This window comes from Sciurus vulgaris (genome assembly GCF_902686455.1).
Source record: "Sciurus vulgaris genome assembly, chromosome: 16".
In the NCBI taxonomy this organism is placed as follows: Eukaryota; Metazoa; Chordata; class Mammalia; order Rodentia; family Sciuridae; genus Sciurus; species Sciurus vulgaris.
The window spans coordinates 38,301,496-38,328,285 of NC_136477.1; the positions used below are offsets into that span (position 1 = coordinate 38,301,496).

At 33.8% G+C, this 26,790-nt stretch overlaps 2 protein-coding genes across 11 annotated transcripts in view; one reads left to right on the top strand and one right to left on the bottom strand.

Moving 5' to 3' along the window:
- The window catches only part of TOP2B (DNA topoisomerase II beta), a 59,195-nt gene extending 38,704 nt beyond the window's left edge, over positions 1 to 20,491 (top strand). For 2 of the 4 annotated variants that reach the window (XM_079114259.1, XM_079114260.1), the window contains exons 24-36: positions 653 to 848; positions 995 to 1,086; positions 3,983 to 4,138; positions 4,283 to 4,366; positions 6,819 to 7,013; positions 10,545 to 10,689; positions 10,958 to 11,119; positions 12,640 to 12,841; positions 13,842 to 13,921; positions 15,107 to 15,217; positions 17,474 to 17,599; positions 19,107 to 19,201; positions 20,009 to 20,491. In XM_079114259.1, coding sequence (XP_078970385.1) covers positions 653 to 848; positions 995 to 1,086; positions 3,983 to 4,138; positions 4,283 to 4,366; positions 6,819 to 7,013; positions 10,545 to 10,689; positions 10,958 to 11,119; positions 12,640 to 12,841; positions 13,842 to 13,921; positions 15,107 to 15,217; positions 17,474 to 17,599; positions 19,107 to 19,201; positions 20,009 to 20,176 — 1,812 coding nt within the window. In that variant the 3' untranslated portion in view covers positions 20,177 to 20,491. The other 2 variants (XM_079114261.1, XM_079114262.1) reach the window with 2 other exon arrangements.
- Positions 20,330 to 26,790, bottom strand: part of RARB (retinoic acid receptor beta) — a 716,333-nt gene continuing 709,872 nt past the window's right edge. For all 7 annotated transcript variants that reach the window (XM_079114293.1, XM_079114292.1, XM_079114294.1 and 4 more), the window contains 3 exons: positions 25,097 to 25,301; positions 24,156 to 24,314; positions 20,330 to 22,053 (listed from right to left, as the gene is read on the bottom strand). In XM_079114293.1, the coding sequence (XP_078970419.1) occupies positions 21,857 to 22,053; positions 24,156 to 24,314; positions 25,097 to 25,301 (561 nt within the window). In that variant the 3' untranslated portion in view covers positions 20,330 to 21,856. The remainder of the gene's footprint in view (positions 22,054 to 24,155; positions 24,315 to 25,096; positions 25,302 to 26,790) is intronic.

The window sequence follows — 26,790 nt, forward strand, 5'->3', positions numbered from 1 at the left end:
AATCAGCTTTGTTAAGCTTTATTTTTTTTTTTTTTTGGCTTTGTTAAACTTGTACATTTATGTTTATATGTATAATTGGGGAGCAAGGTAAAAAGTTGGTATGATTACCCAAGTTCCATTCCTAATTAACTTTTAGATTTTAAATAGATTAAAAGAAAAAAAATCTAGTAGTAGCACAGTGGCTGAAAAAATGTGTCATAATCTACTAAGAAAGACTAATACAAAAAGAAGAAAAATGATAGAGTTTGAATAATTGAGTTATAGCACAAGTAATTATAAAAGAATGTGGCAAATGCACATTTGCTGAGTACCTGAGGGACTGAGAACTTAGAGAATATGTATGTTTTTAGTTTAAAGCAAAAATATTTTGTGGCTCTATAGCTAATTTAAGAATGTGTTTTAAAAAGGACTTATTTTTATTTATGAAAATTATTATTTTAAATATTTTCATAGTTTTTGAGAATTGAATTTATTGGTTTCTTATAGCACCAAAGGAATAGAAATGTGCTTAATGATTTGTTTCTGTTTAATGGCTTTTAGGGGTAGTGTTTATATATGTGTATTATGGTTATTCTACATACCATAGATGTTATATAAATTAATATATCAGTATGAATTTATATAATCTAAAAAAAGCTTATCTTTTGCTTAGGTACTCTTTGATCATATGGGATGTCTGAAGAAGTATGAAACTGTACAAGACATTCTGAAAGAATTTTTTGATTTACGATTAAGTTATTATGGTTTACGTAAGGAATGGCTTGTAGGAATGTTGGGAGCAGAATCTACAAAGCTTAACAATCAGGCCCGTTTCATTTTAGAGAAGATACAAGGGAAAATTACTATAGGTAAGATGCAACCTTTAAAATTTTGAACATTAGTTAAAATGGAAAAAAAAATCTTTATTAATAGAAGACATTTTTATCAGTAGAATATAAACAAATACAAATTGAATCTCTTTTCTTGATCCTAACTTTATTTTTCCCTCACATAGAGAATAGGTCAAAGAAAGATTTGATTCAAATGTTAGTCCAGAGAGGTTATGAATCTGACCCAGTGAAAGCCTGGAAAGAAGCACAAGAAAAGGTAATCATTTGCAGAAAAAAGACATTCAGAGAAGCTTTTAAAAGCAACTTCCAAAACAAACAAAAAAACCCAACCCCTAAATTTTAAATTTAGTGTTGATTGGTAAAGGTGCTGAGTTGTGTTTGGAGACTGAAGTCTTCTGTTTATCCACAGAACAGATACATTACAGGAATTTGCAGTGCACAACCCCCACAAAGCACTTTGCCAGTGTGACTCAACCAGGGCCTGGAGAAATGACTCCAGGTGTGAGAAGGTAGCTCAGTCTCCTTGGCCTTTTTTTGTTTCTGAGCTTGCCATTAAAAGGGTGTCATTTGTGGTGGTGGTTTTTGTGAGGTGCATGTGTACTATCTGGGAGTCAGACTGGTAGCACTCAAAATCATTTGGCAATATTGAGTCTATGATCACAATATGGCATCTGGTCACAGCTCACTTGATCTTGTTTTGATTAAGACTGGGAAGACAAGAGACAAAATGGTTATTATAATATTTATTGACTACCAACTATGCACTCTACCTCCATGCTTAGATTTTTGATCAGAGATTATATTTTAGAACTTAGATTTAAAGTCTGATGTCTTATTATTTAAGTTGTCCATTTCAGATCATAAAGTAGTAATATTAATTCAATGAATAGAATATGGAAACTTTGAGAGTCCCTTCAGGAGTTAGTTACTTGATTTTATATATAATTAAAAGATTAAAAAGGCACATAGCATTGTGATTGAGAACAGAAATGTAGAAAAGGAAGAAAATTTGAAATAACTTTTTAGATATTTAAATGGGTTAATTGAATATATGATATTGATAATGTTAACATCTTTTGAAAATAGTTGACTATGTGACATAACTTGAACTGAAATTTTAAACTTTCCTACACTTTAGAGTTCTCAACCATAATGTTTTCCTGTTTTCCACCAAACTACATTGAAATTCTGCTTTTGTTCACATTATTTAATCTTTTTTCAATTTTTAGTCAATAAATGCCTAATATTAAAGTGAGTAAAAGTTAAGTAAATTGAATGTTAAGATAATAGGCTTGTTGATCATTTGAAGAAACTAGGGTAGGACAAGATGGGCAACACTTAAAATTAAGATGACTGGAGCACTTTGTTTTCCTCTTAGTGTGTTTTATTGTATTGTTAAACTCCAAATTATGGTTTCTGCACTACTTGCCCATGTCTGTATCACCATTGGTTTAAACTATACCTTTAAAATATTGATTAGTAAGCTAATGATTTTAATGCTTAGTTTGGAAGGGTAAAAGTGGCTGTGGCTTGAGAATGCCCTTCTGGTAAAAGTAATATTTGTGGGTAAAGGCTAAATTGATATAAGTAATTGCACTATCATCATCAAAATTTTTTTGGCATGTTGGCCATGTTTATACTTGAGAGGGGGTTCAGTACTAAAAGATAATGACTCTTACAAGAGTGTTCTTTTATATCGAGTTGAAGAGAGTTAGAATGATAAAGGAATTAATTAGAAGATTGAGGCTCTTCCTAAAACGTAATGAAATTCTGACATTAGAACTCGAAAATCTAATTTTTATTCATTTCTAAAGATGTTCTTAGTTATATTCCTCTTAACAATGAAATATACTTATATTCGTAGAGTGCTCATTTATAATACTTAAAGTGTCATTAAAACCTATGCAGAATGGACTTCTCAAGTATGGGTCTAAACAGGATTTTATGGCATCCTAATAATATCCTTCAGTAGTCTAACAACCTAAGTTCTCCCTAGCAACCCATTGTCTCATGAATAATTTTTAAAAACTAGAATAATTGATTTGTCATGAGTTATCTAGGCACTTACCAATCATCTATTAACAACATTCCTTATTTGGCTCATGTCGCTTAATTGAGTTAGTTTCATTCATATAATGAAGCATCTTGCTTTGCATTTTTAATTTTTATTCTTTTATTTCTAAATTATACCCGAACCCTATTTTATATGTATTTATATGTATTGTTAAAATTTTTTAATTGTAAAGCTAAGTTTTTTTCTGTTACAAAAGTGAATTTTTTTGCTTGATGGAGTATCATTTTTAATTATCTGAGTGCCTTAAACAACATGGATGCAATTTTATGAAATGTCTACTTTTAAACTTTTAAAGGCAGTGTCACCTAAAATAACTTTTACTAAATTCATTAAATTTTGAAATTTAATATTAACACAGGAGGAATTTTTTTGCCAGTTTTTATGAAAAAAAAAAAAAAAAAAAAACCTTATGAATTAAATTCCAGTAAAGCTCTAACACTTCTAACTCTAACCAACTCTTAAATTCTTGAGTGAATTTACTTGATTTCTAACATGAATATTTTTGCTTTAGAGAATTTTTATTAAGAATTCATCCTTATTGATTATACTTTATTATATTACAAGTAAACACATTTTTCATAATGATATTTATTTTGCCTTTCAAATTTCTCATTCATTCATCAGTATAAAAATCTGACAACATGCAGTGTTACAATATTAGTTCTCAATAATTTTTTTAGATAGTATCTTCTTGTTTCATGACTCAGTTTCTGGGGAAAGCATTTAAATTTTCCTCAGATTCCTGGGTGAATAGGAACCAAATATACTATTGCTTCTAAACATTTTATTGTGCATCTTTAGAAAAATCTTAATTTCCACCTTCCCTGCTTCTGGTACTGATCAAATCCAGAGCCTCACACATACTAGGCATATGCTATACCACTGAGCTGTATATCCTCAGCACTTAAACATTTTTTATAGGAAATATATGCTTATAGGTAATTTTGCAGATAATCTGGAATAATACCACCACCCTGAAGGTGTAGCACTTGTATAGTTTTTAACTCGATATTCAATAAATTAAACACTCATTTGATGTTATACAGAACTTTAATATGAAGTTTATTATTTTTTACAGGCAGCAGAAGAGGAAGAAACACAAAACCAGCATGATGATAGTTCCTCTGATTCAGGAACTCCTTCAGGCCCTGATTTTAATTATATTTTAAATATGTCTCTGTGGTCTCTTACTAAAGAAAAAGTTGAAGAACTGATTAAACAGAGAGACGCAAAAGTATGAACTTTTGTGGGTTAAATAATTTGAAACTATTTCAGTATTGCCCATATCTTTTTCTTTTTACAAATATAAGTATTTTGATTTACCCTTTATACATTTAGAAGTTATTGAATGTTAAACTCTACTACTTTTTTATTATAGGGACGAGAGGTCAATGACCTTAAAAGAAAATCTCCTTCAGATCTTTGGAAAGAAGATTTAGCAGCATTTGTTGAAGAACTAGATGTATGTTAAGTCTCTATTAAAATATATTTGGAAAAGTAATGTTTGTGAGATGAGAATGAAAACCTTTAAAATCACCTCAGTTTCCTTTACCTTTATTCACTTAACAGCTAAGTTAGCTCTAAGCTAAGCTATAGAGCTATAAATTTATAAAGAAGTTATTTCAAATGTGTGTGAATATAAATGCTAGAAATTTAGAATAAATTAATTCTAATACTTTCTATTAGTTAAAATTTCTTAACTACTTCTTATTCAACTAATTGAGTAATTTTAATGCTTTTCTGGAAAGGGAGCAATATGTATATATAATTGTATATATAATTGACTTCGGGAGTAGAATGATAGTCTCTTTAGACTTATAACAAACAAAACTATTTTATAGTTTTCTCCAAGTAGAATTCTAATTTTAAAATAAAAGAAAAAAATGTATACAAAAATATAAAATGCAAACATTTTCTAAAATTGTCCACTTAAAATATTAAATTAATGGCAGCAATTTCAACAACTGATTTTGAGTAGCAAAAGGTAAACTACAATTTACTATTACTTATGTAATACTACTTTTTTTTTTATTCTTTTTTGTTACTGGGGATTGAACTCAGGGGCACTCGACTACTGAGCCACATCCCCAGCCCTATTTTGTATTTTATTTAGAGACAAGGTCTCACCGAATTGCTTAGGGCCTTGCTTTTGCCGATGCTGGCGTTGAATTTGTGATTCTCCTGCCTCAGCCTCTCAAGCCACTGGAATTACAGGCGTGTGCTACCACGTTGTTTTTTAAATTGTTTCACTGATTCATTGTCTACATGCTCTAGTTTTTTATAGTTTATGTCAGAATTAGAATCCTTAAGTTTGATATATTACTTGATAGAATTTCTGAAATTGTTTAATGCTACTATTGTTGTTCCCTCAATTGATCTTTTCAGTGCTACAAGTATACCTTGATTTATGCTTGTTAAATATTTTTCATTAATTATACTTTTTAAAAATCTGAGATACATTTTTTTTTTTTTTGCTGGTTTATACATTACAAAATTAATATTGGACTGACTAATGGGTATATCTCAGAGGTAGTGAACTTGCCTAGCATGTATGAGGCCCAGGGTTGGATCCCCAGAACTGTGGGTGATCCACTTAAATGAAGCAAGTCTATGTTAAAAGGAAACTTACTGCTCCTGATTAATATTAATGTTATTCTGATATTGCTTTAAATTTGATCACTGACTAAGAATGAAATGGGAAACTTTTTGTGGTTATTCCCATGAATTTTTTCATTACTGAAAAGTCATCATTCAAAGCAGTCTCAGCCAAAAAAAAAGTGTTCATTTAACTTTTAATTCATCACCTTATCTTATTATAATTAACAAAGTAGATCCAAGCAACTTATTTAAATTCTAGTTATAGTATTCTTTTAACATCTAAAACAATTTAGACTTAAATTTCACATCTTTCTGTATCATTTACAGTCTAATGATAACATTAATTGAATATTGTATGCTGGCACTATATTTTATATAGTTCTCAAAGTGACCTTACCCCCACCTAAGATGAAAAAGATTATTATTAAACTATTATACAGATAAGGATCCAGACCCTAAAGAATGTAAGTAACTTGCTTAGAGAGGAGTTATATCATTATGCTTAAGAACAAGTATTTATTCTCTGAGCCCCTCATCACAAAATGAGGATCACAGAAATTTTTAATGCCTGGTACATGGCTCTGTAAATTAAATAATTTTATAATTAAATATCTTTTTTAATGATACATATTAGTATGTGGAAATGCCAAGGTCTTGAAATCCAGGTCTCTGATTAAAAAACTTATGTTATTTTAATTAAATTATTGTGTTTATCAATCTCTTTAAATATCTTTCAAGAGATATCATTTTCCCTTGTATCTTTCAAAACTTAAGTATTTCAAAGAATAATTTTGTAAAACAGAATATATGACATTAATCATGATTATATCATCATTTATTGTTACATAGAACCTCATAAATTCAATCTACATTTCTTGGGACTTTGAATTTTTCATACTTTCTGATTTTGCATTTTGCATAATGAACCATTATTATGGCTAAAACAATGGAAAGTAGCTTTACACTTCTTAATAGAATTGCCTTTGTGTGATTTGTTGGGCTTCTGATGATACCAGGTCATCAGAGGTCTTGATCCCATAATAAATTTATCATAGGGTCCTAGAATTGGAAGGGTAATTTCAGTCATTTAGTCACTACTACCCCTTTGTATTAAAAATGAGTTAAACGAATTGGGGTTACAACTTGGGTCTTCTTCACTTAGAATTCTTTGGTTTCTTTTCCTTTACTTAATTTCAGATTGATTGAAAGACAAGCTTTATTTCTTAGTAAAATTTGTTTTAATTTTTTATGCTGTAGTTTATCTTTTTTTAAGGTGTTGTTTATGCATCCCCTATCCCCTTATAATTATACTTCAGAAAGTGGAAGCACAAGAACGAGAAGATATTCTGGCAGGAATGTCTGGAAAAGCAATAAAAGGTAAAGTTGGCAAACCTAAGGTGAAGAAACTTCAGTTGGAAGAGACAATGCCCTCACCTTATGGGAGACGAATAATTCCTGAAATTACCGCCATGAAGGCAGATGCCAGCAAAAAGTTGCTGAAGAAAAAGAAGGTATAGTACATCTCTTGTGTTAGCTTATTGGTAGAGTCTATTTCTATATTATATAAAAATATATTTATTTATATCATTTTAATTTTACCATGTGCTTAATCATGCTGTATTTTTTTCTAATATATTTTAGTTGTGATTAGGAAGTCTTATTCTATGAGAGCGTTGATCCATGGAAAGAACAATATATTGATCAAGGATCACGTACATGTGAAAAACTTGCTTACTTTTAATTCAGGATTTTTGTTTTTGTTTTTTTAAGATGGAGGTCTCACTCACTATGTTGAACAGGTTAATCTTGCACTCCTGAGCTCAAGCAATCCTCAGTCTCCCAAGTAGGTGGGACTTACAGGTGCATGCCACTGCACCCAGCTTTAATTCATTTTTAAAATGAATTATTCAGTATTCCACTTAGCAACTTTCTAAATTAAAATCTTAGAACAAAAGAGTTTATTAGCTTTAAAATAAAACTTCATTTCTATATCATGACCTATTAAGGAATTTTTATAGAAGGGTTGGTTTGGCTTTCAAAGTAACTGTCATCTTTTAATATTCATCTATTTGTTTTTGCCCTTAAGTAGTAAGCACATCATTGGCTCTAGTAGGTGTTATTGAGGATTTTAAAAACAACGACGTTTACCTGTCCTTGAGCAAGATGGGCCAGGGTTAGTCAGAAGAAGGAAAGGTTGGAAAGAAAACAGGATGTATGGTATGTTTAGGTTAATATTTGTGGGCAGGTTGATTTTAGAGTCCAGGGAATATATATGTAGATATGTAGGTATGTGTGTGTGTTGGGGGGGAGGCACTGTATATGGATATAAATGTAGGTGCATATGTATGTATATATAGATAGATAGATACATATGTAGATATATAGATAGAAGCATATAGCTACATATGTAGGTATATATAGGTAGATATGTAGGTAGTTTGGAAAAGAGAATTAGTCTAATAGAGCTAAGAGCTAGAGTTTGGAGAGTTCTCTGTACAGAGCTAGTATTTGAAGCATAGTAGCATTGTGACTCTAGAGTAGGCAGTCTCTTCTATTCTGATAAACTGTGGTCTTTACCACTCTCCTCTTGGCTTTCTCATCACCACATGCACACTTGCCTTTCTCCATAGGAAAAATAGGTTTTCTTCTTTTCATTTGTTATTTATCAGCTGAAGTTCTCAGCACTCTTTTCTCCATTTTATACATCTTCTCCTCAAAGAACCATGTGTATGCTCAGAGCTTTTTCCACTCTCAGTGATGACTCTTAAATCTGTGTCCCTAAGCCAGAAGATGTTTTCAGGAGTGCCAGGCTTAAATGCCCCTGAAAAGCCCCACACTCCTCAGACTTAGCATGTCTAAAACTGTACTGATTGTTCTGATTTCAAAACCTGCTCTGTGCCTTCTCTCATGCCAGCACTAATGGTCAGAAACACAAGTTTTCTCATTTAAACAATAAATACTCTGGACTGCCTACTAAGTAATTCCAAAAATCCACACCCCTTACCTTTGGTGCCCTTTGACACTGCCTTAGAATTATGTAAGTTTTCTCTGAGTACTTTAAAGTGATCCTCTTAACTAGTCCTCCATTTCTAGTTAGTTGTGATGTCTGCTTTTTTTCTACTTCATTCATTTCAGATTTTTCTTTTACCACCAGAATGATATTTCTAAAAAGTAAGTGACTCTCCACTGCCTACACGCAGAGTCTGGTATATAGTGGTTTTAATACCTGCTCGCCTCCTTATGTTTATCCTCCAGGCTTCTCTTCCTTCTCTCCTTTCCTTGAATCACAGTGATCTATTTCCTATGTTTAAAGCCTAATAGATTAAACATATTGTAATATTTCATGCCTCTTTGCCTTCTGCTTGTGATGCTCTTCACTCTTCGCTACTTACCTAGCAAACTTACATAATTCCTTCGAAACTCAATCAGAATGGCTTCTCTATCGACCCTTCCCTGACCCTGCATTCAGCAGTTTCTCACTTTCCACCTTGTTTCACTGCCATTCCTCCTTCTGTATTTGTTATTTGTATTATAATGATTTGTCCTTCTCTCTCTTTGCCCCCATAGTCTTAGGGTTGGGGACTTTGCTTTATAGTGCCTAACCTTTCATGACATGTGTTGCTTATTTCCCTTCAATAATTTCAAGGTCTTTTCCAGTATATATAGGCCTTGACTATAGGAACTTATTTTGCAAGTGCCTTTTAGTGTACTTAGCTATTTGAAAGTTCCTTTGATCCTCAGATGCTGACTTCTTACTTTTTATGGTTACTTGTAGGCATAAGCTGTGATCTCACTGAATGTACCAGAAAATTAGATTTGTAAGCAATATCATTTGCTACTGATAAAGTAAAACATAATCAGATCATAGTCATTTTTTAGGACCTCAGCAGGATACAGATTAGTGGAATTTGTTATTACACATTCATTCATACATGCATACAACATAATTTGGTCAATTTCATTTCTACTTTTTCTTTTTCTCCCTTCCTCTCTCCCCTGTTCTTCTACTTTTCTGGTCTCCCTTCTATTTTTATTAGATTCCTCCCCTGGCCCCTTCCTTTTTTCTCCCCTTTTTTCTTTCTAGCTTCCACATGAGAGAGAACATGCGGAAAGCCGCTGCTGTTTGCCAACGGGTTGCTTCAAGCGGCTCATGCTGCTCTTACGAAAGACCGCAGCTTCTTTGCCCATCGGCTCCAAGCGGCTCCGCTTATGGAAAGCCGCTTCTTGCGCTTTTGCCCAACCAGGGGGACAAAAGACACGTACTCTTTAGAAGTTCATGAAGCAGCTTCCCATTTATTCCAATAACATCCTCAATATATAAGCAGTCTCATGCATAAGCAATTGTAACCAGATATGTCCATCCAATCCTGTTAAAGGTCAAGCGATCCCGAGCTCAAGCACACATGTAAAGTATATCTGTCCACATGCTAGGCAGCTGAACGGATTATCATACAGCCAATTGTAAACCCGTTCTGCCTTTCTCCATGCATATTCAGAAGGCCGTTTGCTCTCTGCCAGTGGCCATCTTTGGATGCACGTGGTGTAACCCTGGGCCCCAGGTTCTGCCTGCCACATGAACATACAACCCTTCACTTTGAGTTTTCCTTATTTTGCTTGACAGAATATTTTCAAGTTCCATCCATTTTTCTATAAATGGCATAATTTCATGGTTCTTTATGACTGAGTAAAAAACTCCAGTCTATGTATTTCACATTTTCTTCATCTATTCATATGTTGACAGGTACCTAGGCTGGTTCCATAATTTGGCTATTGTGAAATGTGCTACTATAAACGTGGGCATGTATGTATCGCTATAGAATGCTGACATTAATTCTTTTCAGTAAATACCAAGGAGTGAGATAGTAGTTCCATTCTTAGTCTGTTGAGAAATCTCCATAGTGATTTCCATCAAGGATCACATTGTTAAAGAACATACTCCATGTAAAGAGACTATTTATTAACTGGAAGTATATTTCTAAAATATTTTGTGTTAATTTAATTTTTATGTTTCTTCTTGGTTTGATTTTCTTTTCAATATGTAGGGTGATCTTGATACCACAGCAGTGAAAGTGGAATTTGATGAAGAATTCAGTGGAACACCAGTAGAAGGTACAGGAGAAGAGGCATTGACCCCATCAGTTCCTGTAAATAAAGTTCCCAAACCCAAAAAGGAGAAAAAGGAACCCGGTGAGAAACTATTGGGGTGTGTGTGTGTGTGTGTGTGTGTGTGTGTGTGTTATACACAGAGATAGAGAACACTGTGTACAGGGTATTTCTAGCATTTTTTAATTGTGCTTTTTTTTTTTTTTTTTCAAATAGAAGTTGCCAGTAGTTGAGTAATATTTTCAATTTTCATGAACATTTGTTTTATAATGAACTTTTCATTAAACACTTATTACTAATGACATTTGTATAAGTATTTCTATATATCTTATTACTGTTGTTTTGCTTTTAGGTACAAGGGTTAGAAAAACACCTACATCATCTGGTAAACCTGGTGCAAAAAAAGTGAAGAAACGGAATCCTTGGTCAGATGACGAATCCAAGTCAGAGAGTGACTTGGAAGAAACAGAACCTGTGGTTATTCCAAGAGATTCTTTGCTTAGGAGAGCAGCTGGTATTATGATATATTTTATATTTTTTGTTTATTGTATAGTTTGACCTATAAGTTAAAATTAGTATTATCTATGTTGCTAAATTTATAGTAAGACAAAAGAAATTATAGTAAGACAAAAAAAATTCCAGAATAATCTTTTCTAGAAAAGTTGGACACATATTTTTCTAAAGTTAATCACATTTTCTTATTGAATCTTATGAAGTTTGGGATATTTTCCCTCTATAACTTTTTTAAGATATTTGGTTTAAAAAAATGTGCCTTGGTAGCATGCCAGTGATGGATTAGAAGACCTTTGTACTTTTGTTTTTGTTTTCTACTACTTGTGTCATAAAATTTTTTCTCCTAATTTGTCTTTTTCCATGCAAATAGGTCTCTTAGATAATCACAGAGGTAAGGTTAGGCTGTAGAATCCCATTTTGTTATTTTAAATTTCTGAAAGCATGTGACTTGATCCTTTCTGTATATACAGGAACTCAAAGAGTTCAATTAAAATTTGATGTGTGTCTGGTTTTATCAATTCTTCTCAAATTTTCCAAGTCCTAATTTATTGAAGTGAATGATACAATATCATGGTTGTTTAACTCTGGCAGATATATTTTTAATTATATGTCAGTCCTTGTAGTCTTTGATTTTCTAATCATTAGGTGATTGAATTTCTTTTCCTAATGTGTGTGTGTGTGTGAATCTTTTACAGAGGTAACATAAGTTACATGATAATTACTAATTAAGTGCTTTAAAATATATTTAGGCTTTTCTATACATGAAAAGTGAAATATAAAATTTTATAGCATATAAATGATTTAAAAATTTTATTCCATAATACCTGCTAGAAATTATAATAAAACTAATTTACATTATACCCATGTCTTTCCCCATACTTGGTATCTTTTGCATTATATTATTGTTTTATTAACATATTGAGGTTTAATGTTTCCTGTCTTTTCTCATTTATCTGAAAATTTACTGTCTTTGTTATTTCATAGTAAAATGAACCCTAAAGATGGAAGTTTTTAATCTAAGAGGTTAATAGAAAGCTTAACACTTTAAAGAACCATAAAATTTGTCATTTGTAACTGTAAAAAAATGGGAAATCTTCATAGTAATTTGTACAGGGTTATATGGGATAAGGCCTTTTGAATGCTTTCCTTTTTTTTTTTTTTTTTTTAGTAATATGTAAGTATAACAAGCAGCATCCTAATCAAACAGTCCCATCAATTTATGTTTTAATATGCAGCATTGTGTACCCTCCTGGAAAGTGTAAGACGGATTATAACACTTTGAGGCTAAAATTGTTAGTTTTTATTCTCTTAAAGCTTGTTTTTTTTCCTCAAATTTTAAAAAATATTTCATGTGGGTAAAACTAGGATTTAAATTAACATTCTTTTGTCTCTTTTTGAGATGGGATCTCATTATGTTGCCTAGGCTGGGCTCAAGCCATCCTTCTCCCTTAGTCTCTCAAGAAACTGGGACTATAGGTCTGTACCACCATGCCTGACTGATAATCATTTGTATTCTTGTAGCTGAAAGACCTAAGTACACGTTTGATTTCTCTGAAGAAGAGGATGATGATGCTGATGATGATGATGACAATAATGATTTAGAGGAATTGAAAGTTAAAGCATCTCCCATAACAAATGATGGGGAAGATGAATTTGTTCCTTCAGATGGCTTAGATAAAGATGAATATACATTTTCTCCAGTCAAATCAAAAACTATTCCAGAGTAAGTAATGAAGCAGCTGCTGTTCAATAATATGATACAGTTGTTACAGTTGTTCTAGGCTTTTGCCAAAGATCTTATAGTGAGTTCCAAGAAATTATCATTCTAGGTAAGGTTTTCTTCATGAATTAATCTTGTGACTATTGTAACTGTTCCCACAGCTGTTGCTGTAATTTAGAGGAAGGTTGGTAAAGTTTTTATAAAGTGACCAATAGTAAATATTTTAGGTTTTGCAGGCCATATGGTTTCTTTCATAGCTACTCATTCCTGCCATTGTAGTGAGACTTGAGCCATAAACATTATGTAAATAATTGAGTGTAGTTATGTTCCAATAAAACATTATTTGCAAAAATACACAGTAGGCTCATGGGATATTGTTGGATAACTCTTGATTGTGAGAAAGGTTACTAAATCTTTTCAAACGGGGAAGTTTGTTTCTTCTCTAGATTTGACCTTGATTGATTTTTCTTGCTATTAGTGACTATCAGTACTAAAATGCAAACTCTTTGAGGTTTTGTGAAGAAGTATTTTTTTCATTTAAAATAATTGGCCTTGACCAAATCCTGAAATAATTTCCTACCTGTGGCCTAAGATAAAAAAAAAATAATAATAATAAGGTTATTGGCTGCTCTAAAGGGGATTCAGCTTTCTCCTTGGGTCTTTGCTAATAATTTGCTGATGTTAAATTCTGGAATGATTATTTCTGTCAGCCATAGAATTTAGTTTAATGGTATTCTGAATAACTTTAAACCATTGCCCAGTTCTTATTTTATGTTAAATCATTGATTTATCATGTGTGTCTGTGTGTGAACATCATTTGTGTACAAGTGCACACTTGTAAAAAGGGTTTTTTGGTCCTGTCTTTAACAGAAAAAGAGAAAGAAATTAACAAAAGTTTTACACTCTGATAATAATCCTTCAATAGATATTATATAACTTATCAGGGTTAAAAACAGACATTTTAATTATATCCTCTTTGTGGTGTTTATTTTCTTTCTAATAGAAAATCTTCACATGACAAAAAAAGTCAGGATTTTGGAAATCTCTTCTCATTTCCTTCATACTCTCAGAAGTCAGAAGATGGTATGCTCATTTAGTCTTCTCATTGTTAATTATTATTGCTGTGTTTTGTTGGAGGGAAATTGGTAGATAAATTGTTAGGTCAGGATTTAATTAAGAATGATTTATGACTAGGGAGCTTACTTTTTCACATTTGCTCAGTATAGTAAGGTTTATTTACTTTTCCTGAGGTGATTCCCAACTGATTTGGTCGGAATAGGTGTTATGGAACATTTAACATAGACAGCTAGATGCTAACCTATTTACGTTTAGGGTATGTATATAGTGTTTTAATAATGAGAGAAATTTTAAAAATTTTGGAAAATGGAAACTTGATTATCATGGCATTGTGAATATATGTATAAATTTATAAGGGTACCAATATAGATGCAGATTTGTTCACTACATTGTTAGCTAAGAAACTAAAACCTTCAGAGGAGCAAATTTAATCAGGGTGTATGTTTTTTATTCCCTGTATTTCTTATGTGTGATATTTTCACTTAATTGATTCACTGTCTTGCATTTTTAAATATACATGAATTTAAATACACACAGATAGATATTACCTAGTACATGTTTTATATGTATAGATAGATGTTCATTTTGACAACATGTCAAAATAGTTATGTAAAAATATTCACTTAAATCCAAGTAGCCATTTTAAAAGTTCCTGCTATGGTTTGAGGGAGGAAAGAATTGATTGTCTAATTAAACTAATTTGTATACAAAAATTAACTGAAGGTAAGTCTGCATGCATGCCTTTTAAATTAATCTCCAGTGACTTATTGATTTTAAAAATATGGAAGCCTACTATTCTTTTACATTTGAATATTATTACTAATATTCCTGAAAGGTTAGTGGTATTATTTGTTTAGATACTAAGATAATCACTATGGAGTTTTTCATATGTCATTTTAAAATAAGTCAGCAGTACATATATTTTTAACTAGTCAAGTTTTAAATGATTAGCTTTTGGGTACTACTCTATGCATTTCTGTATTGTTTCACAGCAGAGTTAATATTTTTGAGGTATAACATTGATATATTTTTTATTTTCAGCTGTTTGTATATTGTGGATTATATGATCACAAAATAGAAACTTACAAGATCAATTATCTAGCTAAAGAGAAGTCATCAGTTAAAAGAATCAAAGTTTACTCAGAGGTCTTTATAGAATCTCTTTACTAAAAACAGCTTTGAAATTTTTAGATTCAGCTAAATTTGACAGTAATGAAGAAGATACTGCTTCTGTTTTTTCACCATCATTTGGTCTGAAGCAAACAGATAAAGTTCCAAGTAAAACAGTAGCTGCTAAAAAGGGTATGTGCTTTTATATGATTGTGTTAAACATTGCACAAATCATGTAGAGATAATGTAAAATGAAATTTAATATAATTTGAAACTATTTGCACTAGGATGTCACTATAAAAATGTTAAAGTTTAAATGACTATAAGGAGAATCCCTCATTTTAGAAAATTGGAGACAATTTTTAAAATGTTTACAAGATTACATTTTAAAGCTGTTGTAATTATAATCTCATGCATTGATATCTAAAAGTAGTTTTCTGATAAAGTTCCTTGTTAGATTTTAAAGTGGATTGAAATTTTCTCTTGCTCTAGTAAGTAGCCTGATTATTTTATCTATGGCAATCTTGCCTCGACTCCTTACATGGCAGATTGGTCAGTTCAATTAGATCCTCCTTTTCTTTGTGAGTCATGTAATTTTCTTCTTTTCCTTAGCCTTAGATTGTCCATGAAACACTGAGTTGGTTTATAAATCTATTACTAGCACCAAAGTATATACCTTGGTCTTTTTGAAGATCAGTATTAGATTTTTTACGTTTGAAAGATCATACTTTACTTTGAAAGATTAACTGAGATGCCATATAAAACAACAAATAAACAATATGGGCTGTTCCCTCAAGGATCTTAAAAATTGACCCTGTGCAACACCATTATATACACTTGTGTGTTAAGTGTAGTAGAATAACTATAAAAGTCCCTACTTTTTCTGAATATCCTAGGACAGTAGTGACATTGGTTGTCTATAAAAGAGTTTCTCTAGCCACACTGGGTGACATATCCATATCCAGTTGCCCTTACCTCTTCAGTACCCATTGACCAGTGTCTACATTCTTTGATGGAGGACTTTCTCTTCACAGCTTTGCTGGAATATTAACACTTTCCTACCCCCCAGCTGTCCTTAACCAGTGACTGAAGTATTCTGGTCTGTAAATAGCTTAACCCTCAGGTGAGCTAATTCTGGGACATATGTTTTACATTGGCTTTCCCAAATTCTCCCTGTAGTGTTCTTCCAAAATATAATTCCATAAAATATTTCAATAAGAAGATATATCATGTCTCTCATTCAGATTTTCTGTATAATTCCAAATTACACATATTACTATACAAGTTAAATTCTGTAGTCCCAGTTGTTTATGGCAAAAAGGCAGCCCATGTACTCAGATAATTAACTATATTTGGCTTTTAGTGTTGAAAGTGCCACTGCACTACAAGTTTGGAAAATCTGCCAAATAAAAACATAGTCACTATTACCCAGCTATATCACATTTTTGTTCCTCCCATAAGGAACCTTCTTATGATTCTTGTGGTAGATTTAGTCATTAGGATTCAAAGCAGGGAAAAGCCATAGTCCTTGGCTGCTGCCACCATAAAGAAGTACAGTTCCTCCTGCTGTTGGCTAGTGAGGGACCTTATCTCTACCATCTTAATTGAGATTTAGGAATATGTTTTTCACAGAATCAGCACTGAATTTTAATTTTCAATAGAAAAATCTGCAGTTAACTTGGATCTATTCAGTACATTGATTTCCAAATCAGGTTTTACTACACAAGTAAAAATCATAAGTTTTTCTAAAGAACTGTAGATGAAACTAAAAAAATATGATCTATTTTTAAAACAAAGTAGAGACTTTCTATTTCTTGTCTACTTATCTAGGATTTTCCTATTTTTTTTTTTCTACATAAAAATGCCAAGTCTGGATTTCACTTTTTTAATGGAAGTGAATTCCTTTCTATTCATCATATTGGAGGATCCTATAAAAATGCACTTTTCCTGGCTGGAGCTGTGAATCAGTGGTAGAGTGCTTGCTGCAGTTGTGTGAGGCACTGGGTTTGATCCTCAGCATCACATAAAAATAAATAAATATATTGTGTTCATCTACAATTAAAATATTTTTTAAAATGCACTTTTCCTACTGTTTTCAAAGTTAGAACTTAATGTGGTTGTACTTGGATTATAATTTTTCAAATGTTAATTTTTTGTCATGACTGTTTAAAACTTACTGTTTAATTCATTTTAATAGCTGTTGCTTGAAATATCTCAACTGAATTATCTAAAAGCAAATTATGCATGATTAAATAAAAAGCATGTTGTCATCTATAAGAAATTGTTTGCCTTTACACTAGCATCATGCAGAGAGAAACCATTTTGTTATTTAGAGCCACTCAATTTTTTGGTCAGCAGTAAGAAATTTCATTGTTACAGAACTCACTTCAGCTTATTTTGTTGGTCAGTATATTACATTGACCAATGAAATGGATATTTGCTTAATAGGCAAACCATCTTCAGATACAGGCCCTAAGCCCAAGAGAACCCCCAAACAGAAGAAAGTAATAGAAACTGTGAACTCTGACTCTGATTCAGAATTTGGCATTCCAAAGAAGACTACAGCACCAAAAGGTGAGGATTAACTTCCTATAACCCTTTAACATGTGCCATGTGGAAAAGATTGATTTTTTTTTCCCACTGGATTTAGAGAATCTGGTACCTATTTTAAGCTGCTTTCCTCCTCAATAAGCAGTCTAAGAATCAGTGTTTAGTTAAAGTCTAAAGGAAATAGAGCAATTAGTCCCATCACTTTGTTTTACCCATTAAAACACTGAGACATAACTAGGTTAGTTAAGAATTCCTAAGAATTATTTAAAGACCCCCACACAATTCACTAGAAGTTGTTATTAGAAAGGAAAATTAGGACTCAACACTTAAGTGTGACACTCACTGAAGTGGACTAGATCTAGGACTCTTAGACCAGAACCTTTTCCTCATCTACAAAACATGGCTATAGTCAGAGCCACACAAGGAACTCGGTGCTCAGCCTTCTATAAAACTAAAGAATATTTTTATCAGTGTATGTGTTTTTAAATAATTTTATCAGTGTAGGGGTCTTTAAATAATTCTTAGAATTCTTAACTAACCTACTTAAGTCTCCGTGTTTTAAAACACTTAAAGCATTGGTTGGGATAAGGAGCTACAAACCTACAGGGAAACTCGAACTCACAAGAGGGTAGAAAAGATTCATGGACTTGGGGGGACAATATAGTTTGAAACCTTCATAAATTTAAAAGTGCTGTTTCATTGATTCATGAGATTAACTATGACACCCAAGATTATTTAGGCTGTTTTTTTTTTTTTTTTTTTTTTTTTTTAACCAGTACAGTGTAGATCATAACTGTCATGGAATTTAAGATTTAGAATTGCGGTACAGTTCCATTTTCTTTTCCTGGCATTATTGTTCAGTGATTATCCACCACTTAAGTATTATTTTTCCTTTCCTCCTCCAATGATGAGAATACTCCAGTGATAAGAGGTTAAGTAGGTTAAAAAAAAAATGTTGACAGTGGTAAGCATAAGTTTGACAAGAAATATGGATTTGACATGTTATTTTTATAATACTGGGAAATTTATTCTAACACTGCTACTCTGAGTGGGATCTATAGTTTTACTTATCTGTGATAAGTAAAATTGAGACTATGCATTTAAGGCTTTATAATAACCAGGTGTTAATTAAACATGCTAATTTTTAGTAATTCATGTTTTATATTTTTAAAAGTATTGTTCTATAACAAATTGAAAATTAAAAAAGTTTTTCCCATCACACATACTTAAACACTCTTCAAAGAGATTTCCTTCCTAAGCCCAAGGACCACATATATAAAATGCCAGGATTTTATTATCAGGGGCTTGGTCATTAAAATTTGTCTCCAGTATTTTTCCACTAGTTTTAATGTATTTATGAAATATTCTTCAGTCATACTAACATGCCAGAATTAAAAAACAAATTGTATGTCTTCTTAGAGATCAGGATTACAATGCTCCATTGATTGGACATACCTAAGAAATGATGTTTCGATTTGTTTTTATGTTGCACTTACCCTTGGGAGGAAAAAACCTTTTGTATTATTTTAAGGTAAAGGCCGAGGGGCAAAGAAAAGGAAAGCATCTGGCTCAGAAAATGAAGGCGACTATAACCCTGGCAGGAAAACATCTAAAACAACAAGCAAGGTAATAAAAAAATATTGTTTTAGTGGATGGTTTTATTTGATAATCTGACTTAATTGATTTATTGTTGTCTTGTAACACCTTGAAACCTAGCACCTCTTATCAATAGGAGGCTTGTATAGAGTTAAAGAATTACAAAGTACAAATTTATATAATTAGGTCTAGTTCTTAGATAAGTGTGCTATCAATTAACTTACTTAGAATCTTCCATTTTATCTGTTGAGCTGTAGTGGTTTTTATCTTACTTGAAAAATAGACTTTCTTTTTAACTTCACTTGAGGCTGATTTTCCCAATTAATCTGACCCCTCTCCAGAAACGCTCTTTTAAAGGCATCAGATGTTTCTCCCCACCCTGTTTTCTCTTCCTATTAGAACTTAAAAATACAAATGTAGACAATTATAACTGTGCTACTTTTTACATTTATCTATTCAGTTGTCTTCTGTTCTTCTCTGGTTCACCTTAGTGACTCTTCTACATTTTTATAAACTGTTTTATACACTGTTCACATTTTTCTCCCATGGATTCTGAGACATACTCAAAAAGGGACAGTTTGAACTTTTACTAATCTGGGCATTACGCATACCTGTTGGGTAATGTATAATTTCAGAATAGTGGTATTAAATGTACAAAACCACCAAAGTGGCAAATTTTATATTGAATCCTTTTATTCCTTCCAAAATCAGTCTTAGGCTTAGCATTGCAATTGATATTAAAAGCACCTTTATTTGTAATACTTGTTAAATGTAAGTGAAGTGAATGTAATAGTTCTTAACACTGTATTTTCCTTTATTTTAAATCAAAATGCCTAGAAACCGAAGAAAACATCTTTTGATCAGGATTCAGATGTGGACATCTTCCCCTCAGACTTTACTTCGGAACCACCTTCTCTGCCACGGACTGGTCGAGCTAGGAAAGAAGTGAAATATTTTGCAGAGTCTGATGAAGAAGAAGACGTTGATTTTGCAATGTTTAATTAAGTGCCCAAAGAGCACAAACATTTTAACAAATACCTTGTGTTGTCCTTTTGTCTTTTCTGTCTCAGACTTTTGTACATCTGGCTTATTTTAATGTGATGATGTAATTGATGGTTTTTTATTATTGTGGTAGGCCTTTTAACATTTTGTTCTTACACATACAGTTTTATGCTCTTTTTTACTCATTGAAATGTCATGTACTGTCTGATTGGCTTGTAGAATTGTTATAGAATACCGTGCATTAGCACAGATTTTAATTGTCATGGTTGCAGACTACAGACCTGCTTTTTGAAATGAAACATTAAAAATGGAACTGTGTTCTCTGTCTCTTTACTGAAGATTTAAAAAGTAGTAAAACCTCCCACACACCTTTAAAATAAATATATTTTATTCTTTGCCAGGAGACTCCATGGAAAAAGGTAAACAGTATATGAACATAGAAAGCATTGTTAAACAATCTCAATGTACAAACAGAGCCAGTGAAAGTACATCACAGACTTGCTAATATATCAAAAAAAAAAAAAAAAAATCCACTAGTGCTTAAATGAGAACTAAGAAACTGACACTTGTATTTGTTAACCACTCTACCACAGCTTTCACTCTGCTTCATAGTGATTGAACAAGGTCAAAGGAGGCAGATTCAATGCCCATGCCTTTGGGAGTTAATGTTAGCCCCTTGGCATTTAAAAAAAAAAAAAAAAAAAAACTGGAAAAAAAATCCAAATATCAGGCATGAATCAAGAAAGACACTAGTGTTACATGGTCCAGGTGGTAGACCAGCCTGCTAATTATCCCATGAAATTTTCCTAATGGCTTGTGAAACAGGTAAACAAAACCTTATTAACACTGAAAAGTGTTTTTGCCTTGAAGGCTATCATTACTGTAAAAAATGTATATTTTTTTTTGTTTTTATTGTGAAGTTATGTCATTGAACAAGTAATAAACCACTTTTAAGTTAAAGTGACATTAACAATCGAACAAATGACATTTGATTAACTGAACTGGCAGTTACACTGATACAGAATTCGCTTCTGCTAGTGCAGTGAATTTGTATACTTTTACTGGGCAACATGAAATAAAAGATGCAATTTGAGAGCATCAAAAAGAGCAAGGACAAGCTTCCATACTAACTAAATTAGAATATCTTGTCATACTGTACAATAGTCCTATTTCCTTACCTTGATGTCTTGAGTATCCATGAAGAAAGCAAGACAATTATCTTTCTGAAACGTTCTTAGGTGGACACGTACAGTAGTCTATTTCATAACCTTGGTGTCTTGGTTATTGAGTATGCAAGACAAAAGGAAAGCACCAAACATACAGTATAGAAAGAACAGAGCCGTACTTCTGTATGTACAAAGTCCTCAAACTTAACCAGGGCTAACTCATTTTGACTGGGTCTTTGCCATGCAATCTTGACTGTTCAAAGAGGAAAATAGAAGCTTTTAGTTAGTTTCTGGTTGCATGAAATGGCTGATTTTTAAGAATTTGAAAAGTCTGTATTTCTAGGTAAGTTACACAGTGAGGAGTATATATATTGATACATACGAAACTTCTTGGTCCTTCTTGAATTTTAGTATCTTTTCAGTCCAAAAACTAAGCAGCAGTAAAAATGTTTTTCCTTGCATTTTAAATCCCGGAACTGAAGGTACTGAGGAATGTTTGAAGTAGCTGGGAAATGTCTTATTGCACCAGTGGTGACTGACTGACCCCGCTGTTTTCCACTGAGCTGGGTGAGATGCTGGGACTGTGCTCTGCTGTGTTCCCACTTGAACTTGGGGTCAAGGGTTCATGTCCTTCAGAATTCTCCAGCATTTCCTGAATGAGAGGTGGCATTGATCCAGGAATTTCCATTTTCAAGGTAATTACACGTTCTGCACCTTTTCAAAAGAGATAACAGAAATCTGGCTGAGATAAGGACTCATGCTAGATTAAAAAGGGATCAACTTTTCATCTACTTTAACAAGGGTGTTTCCTCAGAATTAAGAATGCATTATAAAATAGAGACATCAAGTGGCTTTTATCTTTGTTGAAAATGATGCATTTATTATTGTAGTTCTCAAATACAAACACAAGAATATTTGGGAATAGCATCCAGCAGAAGTGATATTAATGCATTGTGCAGTTTGAATCAGATGGGGTTCTTTTTTTGGGGTGTTCTGGAGATTTAACCCAAAGGCACTTTACCACTAAGCTATATCTCCATTCCTTTTTTCAATTTTGAGATAGTTGATTGGGGCCCAAGTTGCTGAGTCTGGCCTTGAACTTGCTCAGCCTCCCATGCTGCTGGAATTATAGGCATGCACCACCATGCTCAACTTCACACTGGGTTCTTAACCAGCTCAGGGTCACAGCATTTTGATAGAGGGCCTGCTTCTGTGGAAGCAGCAGCTCATACTATTGCTCCTCTTGAAAACAGAATATTGTGCAGACAATACCTCCAAAAGGCTATTCTAATTTTACAACAGTAAAACATTTTTACAGAAAAGCAGCAGAGATGTGGTGACATGTTTACATTTGATAGTTCCAATGCCTTAGTCAGTTTCAGGAGACAGCATAATTCACACAGGTAAGTTCCCAATAAAAGATGAGAGTGTGTCTTAAAAATGAGACTCTTGGAAAAATGCCAGCTATCCACAAACGGAGGGATTGACTCGCATAATCAATGTGTGGTGGTTTTCAAACACTTAATCTAGCGTTGCAATATCCCATACAAAAGCCAATAGCCACGTGTGGCTAAACAACTCCATTAAAAAAAATACAATTAGAAAAACAGTGCCTCAGTTGTATTAGTTACATTTTGATGCTTGAGAATCATGTGGCCAGTAACTATGGTATTAGTGTACATTGTGGAGTATTTCTATAATCACAATAAATTCCCTGGCCTATCTCTAGAAAATGGTAGTTTAACACTCTCATTTAAAAAAATAAAGATCTATTCATAATTCCATTTTTTCAAGCACTGGTATCTGTTTTTTGCTTCTTCATTCCATGTTAGGGATGAACTTAGAATCTCTCATTGAAGAAAGCTCTTAGGAGCTTGAAAATTGAACCAAGCCAGTTCACTGGTTTTAAGCATTCCGACATGCAGTTTGTTCCTTTGCTTGGCAAGGTCTTCAGGTATAGATGATGCAAAAGAAGCCTGACAAATAATAGCACAATTGGTAGGGGGTAGAGCTGCCGAGTGATCGCTTTACATAGAAAAACCCTACTCTTAACAATTGTAATATGGCTCTAGATACGTGTGTAATTCCTCCAGTAGCCACAAAAATTGAAAATCACTAAATAAAGAATATAGTCCTTAGGAAGGCAAGCAGTCCTTTGCTTACAAAAGTGCAAAGTAAATCTACCTTTGCACAAAAGAGCAATGGGTACAACGATGGAGAAAAGCTTAACCAGTAACAATATTCCCAAATTCTGTTCATTTTTCTTGGGTTTGGATGTTCAGGGAAACTGATCAAGTTTATATAAACCAGAAATGTCTGGAAAGCTGGAGTGAAATGTATAAAACCAGAAAATTAAAAGGGCTGTCATTGTATATTCTCTTGAAAACAATGTTTTTCTAATTAGGCATCTGAATTTTAAAACTCAATGATCTATTAAGATTACTGAGAACTGGTATGTGCTTTTTTTCTCCTACTCTTAATCCCATGCTAGATATTAACTCAACATGTCTCACTGAAGAAACTTCTTAGAAGAAACTTACGAATTGAGTAGGGTAAGATTTGAGGTTTTCTTTTGTGTGTGTGGGTGTGTGTGTGTGTGTGTGTGTGTGTGTGTGTGAGAGAGAGAGAGAAAGAGAGAGAGAGAGAGAGAGAGAGAACTTAATTCCTTCTGATTTCAATGAGATATAAGTTCTAACACTTTAAAAAAGCGGCTACTAAACATCCTGAATTAAATCATGGGGTTTGAAGAAACATGCAACCTGGTAAGGCCCTCAGATCCACTTTGTGACTATACAGTGCCTCATGAAAAGACATACCTTTAGCACTGATGCTACGGAGATCTGTGATTTTCATTAAGATCTTTGGAAACATGTGAGGCTTGCTGGGTCGTCTTTTTCTGATGTAAATTTTTAGCGCTTCCAGCAATGGTTCTTGTAGTTTATCTACCTTTGTTGGTTCCTCAAGGTCCTGGCGGTCTAGATACCAGAAAAGGGGTATTAAACAGTATCAGGATGGAAAGGTTAGAGGATTCCTGCCCATTTCCCCTCTTCCTCATTTCCTGTTCCTACTATATCATGACTTTATGAATTTGATGATTCAGTCATATTAGTTTGAATACATGTGCATTTGCTTTAAAAAGTGATTCTTGAAAATTGTCCCACTCGGTCAGAAGCACATTGGATGCCTTGGTGACTTTCGTTCCAGGGAAAAAATTACTTCTCATGACCAGGAGATGTCACTACTTAACTGAACCTTGAGCCTTATGGTTAGAAAAGCAAGGTAAATCTGCCCCTTAATTAAAGCCATTACTTTTTAACCACTTGAGATTCAGCCTCCTGAACCAGCAGGGGTCACTACAAAGAAGAAAGCCATATTTCTTCGCAGTCCTCGAAGGATTGGCAGAGGAGCCCATGCAATAACTTGTATTCCCAGCTACTATATTAACAAACAGAACATGCACGTCCCTGGGGTCATCATTAAAATGTCCCTGAGCAATCTATTTTACAATTGTCGATCCTCCCTTTAAAAAGTACTGTGGCAATTGGAAAAATAGCATTTTGGCATTTCTTTCAAAGCAGAAGGATCCCAAACACCATTATGTAATTTATCTCAATATGGAAAAATACCACAAACCCAGGCATGAATGCTTTATTCGCATGCTGTTCCCCATGCACAACTCCAAAATACAGAGGAGGGGTTTCCCATAAATTATAAGCTGTTCATGGAATCTCATGAGCATTTTCTAGTTAGTTGGTACCTCCACAGATTAAGCAGATGGCACTGAGAAGGCCTGTTTCTGTGTCATCCATTTCCAAAGGCAGGAGCTGGTTGGCAAAGGTGAACACAAGATCAGTCAGAGGGCCAAATCCAGCATTGTGCATCTGAGTTCGATTTAGAGTAAGGCCATCTGAAAATGTCATGGTGTCTTGTTCTGGGGTATACCTGGTGCAAATTCTAAGAATCTGGAAGAAAAAACATATGTTTGATGGATTATCTATGCCGGCCTGTCCTGAGATAATCAAGCAGATGTAAGCAGGAAAGAAGTGAAGATTTCCAAGGAGCGCAAGCATGACATGGGGTAGTCTGCTCCATTCTGGGATGGTGAATGTCTTCTCCAACTCTTTTCATTAAATGACTACAGAAGTTTAAAAAAGAAAAAAAAAAAAAAAAAAGGCTATTTAGGGAATAATAAATAGAACACAAGACATTGAGCAATAACTTTGTACTGAAAGTAATCCATTTAATTCAAATAAACATTTACTGAGTACCTACTTATCTCTTGGGCACTGGGCCAGGTGCTAGGGATAAGATGAATAAGATTCTATCTTAAAGAGCTTATTGTGTACCAAAAATAAATAATAACTACCATTTATTAAATGCCAAGTGTTGGGCATACCCTGTATTCAGTCTCTCAAATATTTTGGTAAGGTATTACTTTTGTTTTAAGATGAGGGATATAAGGCTCAGATAAGCTATGAGAGGTACCTGATGTCACGGCATCAACATGTAACTGAGTCTGACTTGAACCAAGTTAGGCCCCGTCTTCCGTGATGCCTCTGCCCACACAGACACAGGAGCAGGACGGGTAAGGCACGAGGGAGCTCAGAAGGAAAGCTCAGGCATAGCCAGGAGGGAATCAAGGGCAGATCCATGAGGAAGTGCCATTTCAACCCCGCCCTGACATCTAGGCAGAATTTCTATGCGCAAGAAGCCTGGGTCACTGCAGTTTCTTGGTCCTACTAGATGTGCCCTTCCTGGGAAGCCTGTTGCCAAAGAGACTCAGCTCACTGCACTGTGCCCCCGGGCCTCACTGGGACCGTCATCAACTCATATGAACACCTTGCTTCCACGGACTGACTAGTTCTCACGTTCCCACTGCCCTCAGTCCTGCCAAGTGGCTCTGTGCATTCCAGAGCACTCACCCACCTAGAACCACACTTCTCAGCCAACAAGGGGGAAGGGTCTCTGCAGAACAGGATTCTGAAGGAAAAGTCTCAGAGCTGCCCGGAGCACAGAGAGATTGAATGCACCCTGGACAGAAGTGACTAAGCCAGAAGATCGAGGGAACTCAGAGGGTTTTTTTCTAGATGCTGTACCCAGTTTAGGAGTGACCCTCATGAATGTCCACTTTCGTGTTAACCTGGTGGAGGACAGATGTGATCAGAAAGGCCTGCGTTCTTGCAGCTCCATGGCCATGAGCAGAGAAGTGGCCCTCTGAGGAAGACGTATGGGGGCTACCTACCTGGGAACTGCTCGGAGGAAAGCCCCCTCTACCCTGCCCGCAGTTCTACCAGCCTTCCTAAAACAAATACTCGTGCCACACCTTTCGTCTTGTCAGGGAACTGCTGGGGCTTGGAGGAAGGACGTTTCCATGGGAAAGACCATCTTGAGAGGCAATATGACTAGCAAGAGCCTCATGTCCTCTGGACTCCATTAACCAGGGGGCAGGGC